This window comes from Leuciscus leuciscus, assembly GCF_965113295.1.
Source record: "Leuciscus leuciscus genome assembly, chromosome: 16".
In the NCBI taxonomy this organism is placed as follows: Eukaryota; Metazoa; Chordata; class Actinopteri; order Cypriniformes; family Leuciscidae; genus Leuciscus; species Leuciscus leuciscus.
In genome coordinates, this window is record NC_138740.1 from 37048049 (window position 1) to 37062540 (window position 14492).

The 14492-nt window shown below is 45.2% G+C and overlaps 2 protein-coding genes across 2 annotated transcripts; both read right to left on the reverse strand.

Moving 5' to 3' along the window:
* Positions 1 to 360: 360 nt before the first annotated feature.
* Positions 361 to 5816, reverse strand: LOC309477666 (uncharacterized protein). Its single transcript, XM_082140984.1, has 2 exons — positions 737 to 5816; positions 361 to 392 (listed from the first exon to the last, which is right to left on the reverse strand). The coding sequence occupies exon 1, from the start codon at positions 5666 to 5668 to the stop codon at positions 920 to 922; it is 4749 nt and encodes a 1582-aa protein (XP_081997110.1). The 5' UTR covers positions 5669 to 5816; the 3' UTR covers positions 361 to 392; positions 737 to 919.
* Positions 5704 to 7683, reverse strand: LOC309477558 (uncharacterized protein; the record flags this gene model as incomplete). The annotated part of the gene is made up of 3 exons (XM_082140832.1): positions 7567 to 7683; positions 5812 to 7222; positions 5704 to 5711 (listed from the first exon to the last, which is right to left on the reverse strand). Exons 2-3 carry the CDS (start codon positions 7013 to 7015, stop codon positions 5704 to 5706), a joined length of 1212 nt encoding a protein of 403 aa, XP_081996958.1. The 5' UTR covers positions 7016 to 7222; positions 7567 to 7683.
* Positions 7684 to 14492: the final 6809 nt, after the last annotated feature.

The following is a 14492-nucleotide window of genomic DNA, read 5'->3' on the forward strand; positions in this document are numbered from 1 at the left end:
CACCTACGGAAAAGTTGTGACGAAGCTGCACTTTAGACCAGTGAGAAAACATTTGTTTTAAAAATGGCTTATCTCAATCCGTACCAGGAGGACCCCCAGCGTTATATTTCATATTATCAGGCGCAAACAGGACATGGGATGCCGGGCTATGCCGGAAGCGGTGTAATGTATGGGGCCGTCTTTGCATCAGGGATCGGGGGTCTATTTCGTGGATTATATCGTATGGCGATTGTAGCGAAGTACCACTACAATTGAAAGTTAGCTGGTTGAGGCGGCCAAATATGGATCAGATTCCGATCAGAGAATCAGGAGTGGAGAAGAGATTCTTGATAATAAGGCGTTTATTGATCTTGTATATGCATCTGAGTTATGCATCTGTGCTTGTATATGGTCTACAGAAAGAAATAAAGAGAAATAATTTACAATAATATTCGTTGAATATACATGTCTCCTTGCATTAATTCCATTCAGAAAATAAACAAACATAAAATATATTCCACTTAAATGTCAGTATTAATCACAAGGAAGTTAACGAAAATACAGTAGTACACAGCTGTAAACAAACACTCGCGCTGTGTGGGAGAAAAACACTTGCGTGTCTGGTGATGACTCATCAGATTAGTTCGGCAGATTACGGCCGAAATAAACGTTCAAATCCAAGCAATATAAACATAAGAAATTACCAATCACATGCACGTCACATACTAATAAGGTATAGATATATATATCCACTTACATGTATTGCATGAACGCATTTACACAGAACGAAACCACCAGCATAAACAATGATTCACCGTCATCTTCTACCGGAGTGCGTCGCTAATAAAGGAACGTGTAGGAAACAATAAACAAACATTAGTTCCTAGGACAGGCTTTCTTACACAGCCGCCCCAATTATCTGTCAAGATAATTAAACACTCTAGGAAAGTCTGTCTGCAGTGTCTGTGTCACAGTCCTCAAGATGAGGAAGAGGGATCAGTCGGACAACTGGACGGGTGTAGGTTTTCTCTTTAACCTTGACTTTGGCGATACGGATTCTACCATCAGCCCCAGCCAGGGTCTCCATCACAGTGCCGACGGGCCAGAGCGCCCGTGGAAGTTGGGGATCGACAATAAGCACTACTTGACCCACTGTCAGTTCTTTGCCATCCGTCCTCCACTTGTGACGACCTTGCAAGCCTGGGAGGTAATGGCGAATGAAGGCAGTCCAGAAACAGTCAGCCAGCACCTGACTGTGTCGCCATCTCCGTCTTCCTAGCAAGTTGTTAGAGTCGTACAGGACCTGAGGTAGAGAGGCATCACGGCGACCCATAAGAAGCAAGTTCGGAGTCACCGGATCCAAGTCTGCGACATCTGAGGATACATAGCCGAGCGGCTTGGCATTTAAGATGCTTTCAACTTCCACTAGAAGGGTTTGTAGTACTGGTTCTGGGACTGACTGCTCTCGCAGGATTACCCGCAGCGCTGTCTTGACTGATTTTACCTCACGCTCCCAGGTTCCCCCGAAGTGAGGAGCACTTGGTGGATTATGGCGGAACCGGATTTTCTGCCCAGCCAGCAGCTCTTGGAGCTTTGGAGACATGGCAGTGAAGGTCTCTTGTAGTTCTCGATTACCTCCGACGAAATTAGTGCCATTATCACAAAGCAGTTCCATGGGCTTGCCTCTTCGTGCTATGAATCGACGCAGAGAGAGCAGGAATGCGTCAGTGTCCAAATGCTCTAATAGATCCAGATGTACACACCGTGTCGTCATACATTTGTAGATAATCCCCCATCTTTTCTCTTGGCGGCGACCAACTTTGACTGCAAATGGGCCGAAGCAGTCTACACCAGTAGAATGGAAAGGTGGCTTATACAGGTTCAGCCTGCAGGGTGGTAGATCAGCCAATCGTGGGGTTTGAGGCTTAGCACGCCACCGCTGACAGTCTTGACAGTTGCGCTGCTGTTTACGAATTGCTTCTCGGCCTCGAAGTACCCAGTACTGACGACGCAGTTCAGCTAGGACCCTTTCCGAGCCGGGGTGAAGAAGTCGCTGATCGGTCTCCTTAATTAGCAGCTTGGTGATGGGATGGCCAGGGTCTAACACAATTGGATGAATAGTATCCAGGTCAAGGTCACCCGCACGACGTAGCCTTCCACCCACTCTAATGAGACCAGTGTGCCCATCATACTCGGGGGCAAGAGAGCTCAAACGACTGTCGGCTGGAACTGACTGTCCAGCCTTTAAAGCCCTGACTTCGATTGGGAATGAATCACTTTGGGCCTGTGCCAGGAGGAGCCTCTCTGCTTCAATATAATCAGAAGCCACGACAAGAGTGTCGTTGTCTGTGCCAGCCGCCCCATGCAGGGATCTAACAGTAGCCTGGACAAGCTCTTGCCATGTGTGGAACTGGCTTGGATCAGGAAGGGAACTATTAGGCACGGAAACAGTGCCAATAAAGGCAGCCTTCTTTAATTCACTGAAATCTGGCTCCTTTTCAGTTTTAGGTGTGGATGGCCACTGATCAACTGACTGGTTCAGGAAGGATGGTCCTGAGCTCCACTTATGAGGACCTGCCAACTCGGTTAGTGTAAGACCTCGTGTGATGTGGTCAGCAGGGTTGTTAACAGACTCAACATACCTCCATTCAGCCATATCAGTGAGGGTCTGTATTTCTGCTACACGTGTTCCGACAAACACCTTGTAGCGGCAAGACTCCGATGTCAGCCAGTATAACACAGTGGTGGAGTCAGACCAGAAAGTAACCTTGTGAATAGGAATGGTCAACTCTGTTTGGATCACCTTGGCCAACTGGGCACCAGTCAGCGCAGCACTCAGCTCCAAACGAGGCATGGACAGACATTTCCTCGGTGCTACTCTAGACCTGGCCAAGACAAAAGTTACAGTGACTTGTCCTTGACTGTCTGTGGTACGCAAGTATGCAACCGAACCATAAGCTCTTTCCGATGCGTCACTGAAGACATGAAGTTCTCGGATGACAGAACTGTTGTCATTGGAGTCCGAGGTGTATGTACGAGGGAACTGCAACTGAAGGAGAGTTGGGAGTTCTCCTACCCAGGCAAGCCACTGTTCTCTCAGATGCAGAGGTTCAATGGGGTCGTCCCAACCGAGGTTATTCTTCCAAAGGTCTTGAACGAGAACCTTGGCCCTGGTGGTAAATGGGAGGATGAACCCCAAAGGGTCATATTGACTTGCCAATGTCCTATACATATTCCTCATGGTAGGAGCAGCGGTCTCCGTAGAGCGTAAATTATACCCCAGGGTGTCATTGATACAGTTCCACCGTAGCCCAAGAGTGGGTTCTTGGAGGTCAGTGCTTTTTTGTGCCAACCAGCGCTCACTATTAGCGGACTTGGCATCTGTGGGAAGGTGTTGGATCACAGATGGTACATTACTTGCCCATTGCCTTATCTCAAAGCCTCCATCAGCGAGCAGCTGGCGCAGTCCATCCACAATTTCTTTTGCTTCATTTGCAGTTGGTGTACTATGAAGGCAGTTGTCAACGTAAAAGGAATGTTCTACTATGTTGACTAGGTCAGCCATGTCATCTTTGTGTCCTTGGGCATGATTTTGGAGGGCATAAATAGCACAACATGGGCTGCAGGTAGTGCCAAACGGAAGTACCTGCCATTCATATATATCAGGTTCCACGTCCCGACGCATGTCCCTCCAAAGGAACCGCAGCACTGACCTGTCCCTAGGCAGCAAGCGTACCTGATGGAACATACCTTTGATGTCCCCACTGATGGCAACAGTGTGTTGGCGGAATCTAAGGAGGACACCCAGTAAGGAAGGTCCCAAAGTCGGCCCGGGCAGCAGTTGATCGTTCAAGGATTGTCCCTGATGTTTAAAGGAACAGTTAAAGACTATCCTGTCTTTACTGTTGTGATGCACCATATGGTGCGGGATGTACCAAGACTCTGCACTTTTGTTGGCTTCTTCTGGAGTGATCTTAGCCACATAGCCAGCCGCCTCCAGCTTCTGGATCTCATTGCAGTAAGCTTTGGCCCTCTCAGGATCCCGTACCAGCCTGCGCTCAGTGCTACGCAAACTGGGAAGCACAGTCTCTGTTCCTACATGGAGTAAACTCATTGACGTTCGTCTCAGCAATGGTGTAGCGTAACGTTGAACACCATCCACGTTGACCCGGATTGTGGCATTTTGCAGCAGGGCGTAAGCCTCTCGATCCTGCTTGGACCTGGTGATCATTTTCTCGTTATAAGGGAGAGTATCAACCTGCCAGAGCCTTTCTACATGGTGGATGAGATCATCACGGGTTGGAACTGTCATGATGTGAAGACACTGCTGATTCCCTCGTGATGGTTGCATTGGACTCATCGGGCCCTGGAGAGACCATCCGAGTTGTGTACAGACAGCAATGGGTCCCCCAATTGGGCCTTTGCGTATGGGCTGGATTGGTGTTAGGAGGTGGGGATTATCTGACCCTATAAGGAGCAATGGCTTTACTCTGTCCACAGGAGGCAGCGGCAGATCCTTTAGGTGTCGATAGGCATTCTGCAGAGCAGATACTGGGTAGGTGTGCTCCGCTAGACACAAACCAGTCGCAGTGAATGCATTACGTATAGTGAACTTTGTCATGGGCTTGGATACTGAAGAAATCTCAAAGGATATCGATGACCCGTCAAGTTCAGTGTGAGACTGCTGAATTGTCTGTAGGGGAAGCAATTCCGGAGTGCCGGTTAGCTGAAGCTGCTGTAGCACTGGCTGGAGCACTATTGTTCTCTCTGATCCGTCGTCGAGGACCGCATGGGTTTCCATAGTGTGTCGACCATTGTGGAGAAGGACTTTGACCACTTTCAACATAACCTTTGGAGAACGGTTAGGTCTGTCAAGGTAGATCCTGGTAGGTGGCAGGCTTACCATGAGTACAGCCCTGGAGGTGTCATTAATTGAGTCATGTAGAATTGTGAGATGTAACTCTTTACAGACCTTACAAGGACGCTTGAGGTTACAGGCCTCTACTGCATGTGAACGACCACATCTCCAGCAGCGTTTTCCCTCCTTAATCCAAGTGACAATTTGAGAAGTTGTTAATTTCTTGAACTGGTCACAATAGTTGAGGTAATGGTCCCTGTTGTCACAATGGGGACAATATGGCTTTGGTTTTGAACTGGGTTTCGGGTCAGCAGATTGAGGGGGCCTTATTCCACTCTCATTGGCCAGAAGAACTGGTGTAGGTCGCTCTCTGGAACGAGTGAATGTCGTTGCCTTACCATAGGACTTGGGCGAGTCACTCTGGAACAAGGTTGCAGCTCGACTGGAGATGCGTTTCGCTTGAGACTTGATCTCTAGCCAGGTGGCCAAATCAGGAAGTGTATAGGTCTTGTCAGTACCCATCTGGAGAATACCCCTGCTTAGGCAGTATTCAACAAACCCATCACGATAAGCAGATGGTAATTTACTTAAGAGACGATCCACGTGAGAACCACACATGAGCTCGTAACCGTTCTGGCCCTCAAGAGTCCTCAGCATGCCTACCAATGATTGAACGGATAATGCAAAAGAGTCAAAAGCGTTAGCATCACCCATTCTCAGTGGTGGAGTACTCATGATAGCGCCCAACTCTGACTGGACGAGCTGTCTTGGCTGGCCATACTTGTCTTGGAGAGCCTGTAGTGCAGCTGAATAAGGACACGGATGGTACATATAGGCCTTAGCCAGCTGCTGAGCACTGGGAAGTTTCAAATGGCTAAGCAAGACATGATACTTGTACTGCTCACTGAGATGGTTGTGATTGCTCAACAAATTGTCCAGTGCTAACTTTAATAAGGCGAAGTCACTCTCATTACCACTTTCGAACACCGGCAGCTTGGGTTGTGGGATGCCATAGGCTGATGCAAACAGTAGCTCTGTACCAGGGTATGCTGAATGACCATCATGCTGAAAGGGCAAGAATGAAGGTGGTTGAGCACGGTTAGGGCCAGGAGGTGGCACGGATGAAACCTGATAGCTGGTAACTGGAGGCTGCAGCAGACGTGTGCGCGTTGTCACAGGAGGAATGGCTGTCTGCAGCACAGCATATGGCATTGTTGCTGTTGTAGGTTGATGTGACACTGCCGGCATGCTTTTACTCAAGGGGTGTGCAGCAGTGGACATGACTGTGGCTCTTGAATGTGGTTGGGGTACCATATTCGATGTTGACAACACAGTACGAGCTGGTGCAGTTATAGGGGTAGTCTGAGATACATTGGAGACGGGTGAGGAGACAGCTTGTGGTAACATGTTGAGCACTGCGTGTGGTGCACTCCCGGATTCGGGTGGTCTAACTGCTGGCTGAGCCACCCACGAATCATCAGGAATAATCTGTTCTGCTGAACAAATTTGTATGGTTGAGGTCACAGCTGGTGACTGAGCAGAGGGCTGCTGGAGAGAGGGTGATTGATGAGATGGGCTTAAGGCTGGACTAATATGTACAAACTGAAGTGGAGGTGAAAGCCTATCTGGTGAGCCTGGAGGCACAGGAGTTGTTTGACCAGAGTCTTTAATAAGCATGGAGGATACGAGCTTCGCTACCTCAAACTCAGTCTCTGCTTGTTGCAGCTTACGCTGTCTTTCTAGATGCTTGGATAAGGCCTCCTTAGCTGTGAGAGCTTCCTCTTGAACACGCTGGGCTTGTTTAGCTTGTACCTGTAGCCGCTGATATTCCACATCTGCCAATGAGTCCTCCACGACCTGCTGGCGGAGACTTTCTAACTGCCTCTGTTTAATCTTCTCCTCCAACATAGCAGTCTGGACACTAGAGAGTTCTGGTGGAAGATAAACGCCAGTGGAGGTAATAGAGCGCCTACTTGACCTGGAATGAGAGCTTACGCCACTACGAGACGTTTTCCTCGAGCCGCTTCTTGGTTGACTGGGACAGTGGGAAGAAGCTTTAGGAGGATGGTCCTCAGCGGGCCGATAGCCAACCTCATAATCGTCCAGGTGAGAAGGCAGATTAGTCCTGCGGCGAGGTCTGTCCATTGTCTCTAATGTGTCACTTTCTGCTGAATCCATACTGGTTTGATCTTGCACTCAATCCGGCTCGAAGGACCATATTAATGTAGCGAAGTACCACTACAATTGAAAGTTAGCTGGTTGAGGCGGCCAAATATGGATCAGATTCCGATCAGAGAATCAGGAGTGGAGAAGAGATTCTTGATAATAAGGCGTTTATTGATCTTGTATATGCATCTGAGTTATGCATCTGTGCTTGTATATGGTCTACAGAAAGAAATAAAGAGAAATAATTTACAATAATATTCGTTGAATATACATGTCTCCTTGCATTAATTCCATTCAGAAAATAAACAAACATAAAATATATTCCACTTAAATGTCAGTATTAATCACAAGGAAGTTAACGAAAATACAGTAGTACACAGCTGTAAACAAACACTCGCGCTGTGTGGGAGAAAAACACTTGCGTGTCTGGTGATGACTCATCAGATTAGTTCGGCAGATTACGGCCGAAATAAACGTTCAAATCCAAGCAATATAAACATAAGAAATTACCAATCACATGCACGTCACATACTAATAAGGTATAGATATATATATCCACTTACATGTATTGCATGAACGCATTTACACAGAACGAAACCACCAGCATAAACAATGATTCACCGTCATCTTCTACCGGAGTGCGTCGCTAATAAAGGAACGTGTAGGAAACAATAAACAAACATTAGTTCCTAGGACAGGCTTTCTTACAGCGATACCGTTTCTAAGAAGGGGTTTCAGTATAGCAAAGCCGCACATAAAAGCTGCGGCAAAAAATATAGTAAGTGATGTAGTTACCAGTGCCTTGTCAAAGTCATTTAATAATGATAACAGTGATCAGGGACAGAGGGGTCACGGTCTTATGGTCATGCGTAGAGGCTTAAGACCACCGGGGACCCGTATGAGGAGGGGGCGTGGTCACGGTATAAAGAAGACTAGACGCGTCACTAAGAAACGCCCAGTTGTAAAAAGCAGAGCAAGAAGCCGCACGAAGCGTGTGAAAAGATCTACAAGTTTGAAAAGACGAACCAACACTATCTTCTAAACCATGTCGTTGATTCATGCCATGTCAGACGAATGTATCAAATCAGAATTGGATATTTTTACCCTGCCTTTAACTCAAACAGCTATTGAGAAAAACACTTATGTGGAGATCCCTCCAGTGTCAGCGATTAATGATTCTTCTCCGATTGAATTTTACATCGCGGGGACTGGTGAAGATTACACAGATCTGAATAACACATTGCTATACACTCGGGTTAAAATAACTCTGCCAAGCGGAGATGACCTACCGCCAGGCGCTCCCGTTTCGCTCATAAACTACCCCGGGGCTACGATTTTCTCGCAGGTGGATGTCTCGCTAGGAGATCGACTAGTGTCACAATCCTCCAACACGTATCCGTACAGGTGTTTGATTGAAATGCTTATTAATTATGGAAAAGATACCCTAGAGAATAACTTTTCAGCTGGACTGTTTTACAAAGATACCGCTGGCCATATGGATGCCACAGACCCGGCAGGTGCAAATGCAGGTTTAACAAAAAGGGCTGCGTTTACAGATGGGAGCAATGTTGTGGAGTTATTAGCCCCTATACACAGCGATATATTTTTTCAGCCGAAATTACTTTTGAACGGTGTAGATATTCGTATTCGTTTAACTAGAGCGAAAGACACCTTCTGCCTTATGCGCGGGGACGCGATCGATTATAAACTAAAAATAATCTCTGCTTCTCTCTTTATCAAAAGAGTGTCTGTCTCCCCTTCGGTGCGTTTGGGTCATGCTCAAGCTTTACTGTCGGCCACAGCCAAGTATGGTTTCGATAGAGTCTGTGTCAAGAATTTTAGTATTCCCGCTGGATCTCGCGTCTCAAATCATGAAAACCTCTTCCTAGGCACTTTACCAAAATCCATCGTTATAGCAATGACGGATAACGATGCTTTTACTGGCTCCTTCGAAAAAAAACCATTTGCGTTCAAACATTTTAATCTTGAATATTTAAATCTCACCTCAGACGGGCTTCATATTGGGACACGCCCCTTTCAACCAGAGTTTAATTTAGGAAATGCCGTGAGAGAGTATTATCAACTGGTTACCGCCACGGGGAGGCATTTGAAGAATCAGTCACTGGCCATAGATAGGGAGGATTTTCTCAACGGCTACACGTTGTTTGCCTATAACCTTTCTCCAGATGAAGACTGCTAGCAGCATGTGTCGCTGATTAGATCAGGAAATATTAGGTTAGAAGCGCGTTTTAGAGAGCCTCTACAAAACACAGTAAACATTTTGATTTACGCTACGTATGATTCTCTTCTTGAAATATCAAATAGGAGACAGGTGTTGGCAGAACACTACTAAACGACTTGAAATGAACACTGTGGAGCTAACTGGAATTATGGACAACATTACATGTAATGTTAATTTTTTAGGAGTATACGCTAGCGATCATCTCCCCAAAGAACCGTTGATAGATCTTCCAGCTCTATTAATTTGTAATACGGATCGATCGGACGAACCAGGCCGCCATTGGTTAGCAGTGTACATAGGTCGAAACGGGGTCGGATGTTTTTTTGACAGTTTCGGGAATCCTCCGGATTCAGATTTTTTCCCTCCATCTATTCTTTACTTTCTAAAAAACAATTCTACACAAGTTCATCATTCTACCAGACAAGTCCAAGATTTTACATCTGTCACCTGCGGGGAGCATTGTGTCTTTTTTCTGTATCATATTTCACGAGGTGTTAAGTATGAAGATATAATGAAATTTTACCATAACGATAATCTATTAAGAAATGATGTTATGGTGTCTCTTTTTGTGAAAAAAATAAAACCCATAGTCTGTGATAGTAAAAGATTAAAATGTATCCAGTGTGTACAGTCTGGTAAAATGTTCCAGTCTTATTAATTCCTCTGTAACGAATAAATAAAGAATATGTAATGAATAAATGACTCGTAATCAGGTGGATAATTTCGTTTTTTTCTTTTATTTGACATCAAAACAATAACACAACATACATGGACGTTATATACAATATGTTGTGCAATAACATGGATAGATTAAAAACTAAAACACAAATACACATAATGAAAATCTCACACATGATAATATTTTGTAAAAAAACAAACATAACAACCATTACATATAGTTGTTAAAAATTCATCCATTGTTCTGTATCTACGCTTGGGATGTTAAATAGGTTTTCATCAGAGGCGCGTGGGTGTGTGTGTGTGTGACGTTTTTTCAAAGACTTACTAGCTGTAGTACCAAAGTCATCCACGTGTGTTTTCCTTTTAAGTGATTCAAGCATCCGTCTTACATTATGATTGGTTACAGTCGAATGAGGAATATTTAATGTTACAAATGCATCCAGAAACTCATACCATCCTGTAGGGCGTCGATTGTCATGCAACATCTGTGATGACGTTACGCTCTTTACCAGATCAAATATATGGGATCCGGGAATGATTCCCCCTTTATAGACAAATTCTCCATCAACAGTCCATGAAGACAAGTGTTTGGCTTTGGACATTTTATCCATAATATATTTTACATTTTTCAAGCTTCTCTGAGGAACGTTGTTTAAAACTTCTGAGAAGATTGGGTCATCACTGGCGTCATCAATACTAACCTCGGGGGTGTGGGAGGGGCTAGGTGTCGCATGTTCCGGTAATGTAAGAGTTAGACTGTTACTTTCCATATCACCGTGTTTTACCACATTTAAGAATCGTTGTAAAACATTAGTGTAGAGCTTGGATTTTTCGTAAGTGTTCAAATCATGCCTCTGTAATATATCTCTAATAGATGAATCCAAATCATTCTCCACAAACGCATGAATATTCTCACGAACCGGTGCAATTCTTAGTCTATCCAACTGTTGTTTTGGCACTAGATACAATTTCTCGGTGTGTTGCATTTTTCTCTTCAGATTCAGTTTCTAGTTATGAGGCTAGTTATAAAGGGAAGTGCTACGCTGAGTAGGGGAAGCAGAAAACCGCCCTTTTGATTAATCATACGTCTCTTCCTGGTGATATTAATATTTTTATTTGCAACGTACTTTATCTCGTTTTTCATTCTTTTTAAAGCCCCGTGCTGTTTCGCAGTTAGAGGGACCTTGCCATGCAGAATATTGAGAGCCAGTTCACATAGAGCTAATATTAGCTCATCGGGGGCTGAATGCAGAATAACACGTCTCTGCTTGGGTGAGCTCTTGTATAATAACTTTAAGAGATAGAGATTTCTGGAAAGCCTTGTGCTCATTTTCACCTCGGGACATACACCACCGGGTAGTCTGACAGTAAATCCGTTCTGAGTCGGTATTTTTCTGGTGTCTGTGGTTTATAATCGATCAAAAAATAGCTGTAAGGCCGTTCGGTTGCATCTTGATACGCTTCGATAAAAAATTGTGTATTACCCGGAAACATTTGACGACCTAAAACGCCTATTTGTTGTTTATCTCGAGGATTTTTAAATATAATTAAATAATTTGTATTTAACCCGATTGTTCTGGTAGATTTACCCTGGAAAAACAGATTCTGTATTAATAGCAAACAGCTAATCTTCATGTGATGTATGTATTGTGTAAAAATCTTCTCGACTTCAGCGTTAGAAGCAGCTTGACTCATAACATCATCCATGATGAGTATAGATGTTTTGCCAGGAGGAAATAATGATTCGTCATCCAATTTCAGAATCAGAATCAGAATCAGAATCAGAATCAGAAAGAGCTTTATTGCCAAGTATGCTTGCGCATACGAGGAATTTGTCTTGGTGACAGTAGCTTCCAGTACACATACAATACAAGTGACAAGACAAGTGACAAGTAACAGGTATAAAAAAAAAAAAAAAATAAAAAAAAAAAAAAAAAAATAAAAAAAAAATAAAAAAAAAAAATAAAATAAAAAAATAAAAAAAAAAAAATATATAGAAAAAATAAAATAAAAAGATTATAAATTATAAATATATATAAAGTTATAAGGTGCTATAATGAAATGTCTGAGGGAAGTATTGCACATGTTTGTTCCACAGTAGGGGAACATTTAAGTGTTCATGAGGTAGATGGCCTGGGGAAAGAAACTTTTCCTGTGTCTGGTTGTTTTTGTGCTCGGTGCTCTGTAGCGTCGACCAGACGGTAACAGTTCAAACAGAAAGTGTGCTGGGTGTGACGGGTCCAGAGTGATTTTGCGAGCCCTTTTACTCACTCTGGATGAGTGCAGTACTTTGAGTGTGGGAAGGGTAGTGCCAGTGATTCGCTCAGCAGTCCGAACTATCCGCTGTAGTCTACGGAGGTCGGTTTTGGTAGCAGATCCGAACCAGACGGTGATGGAAGTGCAGAGGATGGACTGGATGACAGCTGAGTAGAACTGTACGAGCAGCTCCTGTGGCAGGTTGAATTTCCTCAGCTGACGCAGGAAGTACAGTCTCTGTTGGGCTTTCTTCACAATAGAGTCTATGTGAGTGTCCCACTTCAGATCCTGAGAGATGGTGGTGCCCAGGAACCTGAATGACTCTACTGCAGTCACAGTGCTGTCCATGATGGTGAGTGAAGGGAGTGCAGGGGGGTTTCTCCTGAAGTCCACGATCATCTCCACTGTTTTGAGCGTGTTCAGCTCCAGGTTGTTATAACTGCACCAAAGAGCCAGCTGCTCCACCTCCTGTCTGTACGCAGACTCGTCACCGTTCCGGATGAGTCCGATAACAGTAGTGTCGTCTGCAAACTTCAGGAGCTTGACAGAGGTGTCTTTAGAGGTGCAGTCATTTGTGTACAGGGAGAAGAGCAGTGGTGAGAGAACACATCCCTGTGGAGCACCGGTGCTGATGGTGCGGCTGTCGGACGTGATTTTGCCCATTCTGACTAGCTGTTGTCTGTCTGTCAGAAAGCTGGTGATCCATTGACAGATGGAGCTAGGGACAGAGAGCTGGGTCAGTTTGGTCTGGAGCAGTGATGGGACGATGGTGTTGAAGGCAGAACTAAAGTCCACGAACAGAATCCTTGCATAGGTCCCTGGTTTGTCCAGATGTTGTAGGGTGTAATGCAGTCCCATATTGACCACATCATCCACAGACCGGTTTGCTCTGTAGGCAAACTGCAGGGGGTCCAGCAAGGGTCCAGTGATGTCCTTCAGATATGCTAACACCAGTCTTTCGAATGACTTCATGGCCACAGATGTTAAGGCAACAGGTCTGTAGTCATTGAGTCCTGTGATCTTTGGTTTCTTCGGGATTGGGATGATGGTGGAGCGTTTAAAGCAGAAAGGGACTTTGCACTGCTCCAGTGATCTGTTGAAGATCAGTGAGAAGATAGAGGCCAGCTGGTCAGAGCAGGTTTTCAGACAGGCTGGTGAAACACCGTCTGGGCCTGGTGCTTTCCTTCTCTTCTGTTTCCTGAAGATCTGACGCACATTATCCTCACTGATCTGAAGTGCAGGGGGGGAGGGGAGGGGGATGGCTGGAGGTGTTGATGGCTGTGTAGAGAGATGGTCAGGGCGGGTATGGGGTGTCTGATCGGGGGTCTCAAATCTACAGTAAAAGACATTCAGCTCGTTCGCAAGATGCTTGTTGCTGTCGATGCTGGGGGATGGTGTCTTGTAGTTGGTAATGTCTTTCAGGCCTTTCCACACTGATGCAGGGTCGTTGGAGGAAAACTGGTTTTCCAGCTTTTTGGCATAGCTCTTCTTAGCCACTTCAATCTCCTTTGTCAATGTGTTCCTGGCCTGATTATACAAGATCCTATCCCCACTCCTGTAGGCATCTTCTTTGACCTGACGAAGCTGTCTGAGTTTTGGTGTGAACCATGGTTTATCATTGTTGAATGATAAGTAAGTCCTGGTAGGGATGCATAAATCCTCACAGAAACTGATGTATGATGTTACAGTCTCTGTGAGCTCGTCCAGATCGCTGGCAGCAGCTTCAAAAACACTCCAGTCAGTGCATTCAAAACAGGCTTGTAAGACCTGCTCTGTGTCGTTGGTCCATCTCTTTACAGTCCTTATTACTGGCTTAGCAGTTTTAAGTTTTTGCCTGTAAGTTGGTAGAAGATGAACCAGGCAGTGATCGGAAAGTCCTAGAGCTGCTCTGGCGACGGAGCGATATGCATCCTTTGTTGTGGTGTAGCAATGGTCCAAAATATTATTGTCTCTGGTGGGGCATGTAATGTGCTGTTTGAATTTAGGCAGCTCACGTGTGAGTTTTGCCTGATTAAAGTCTCCGAGAATGATAAGAACAGAGTCCGGGTGTTGTTGTTCTGTTTCTGTGATCAGATCAGCCAGCTGTTGCAGCGCCGTACTCACGTGTGCTTGCGGTGGAATGTAAACACTGATGAGAACGAGCGAGGAAAACTCCCGCGGCGAGTAGAACGGCTTACAGTTAAGGAAAAGCACTTCCACATCAGGACAGCACATCTTCCTTAACACAGTTACATCAGTACACCACCCTCTGTTGATGTAAAAGCACGTCCCACCACCGCGCGCCTTACCCGTTGACTCCATATCGCGATC

Bases quoted from the DNA above. Each gene is read 5' to 3' on its own strand.
- LOC309477666 (XM_082140984.1), bottom strand. From the start codon at position 5,668: ATGTACCATCCGTGTCCTTATTCAGCTGCACTACAGGCTCTCCAAGAC.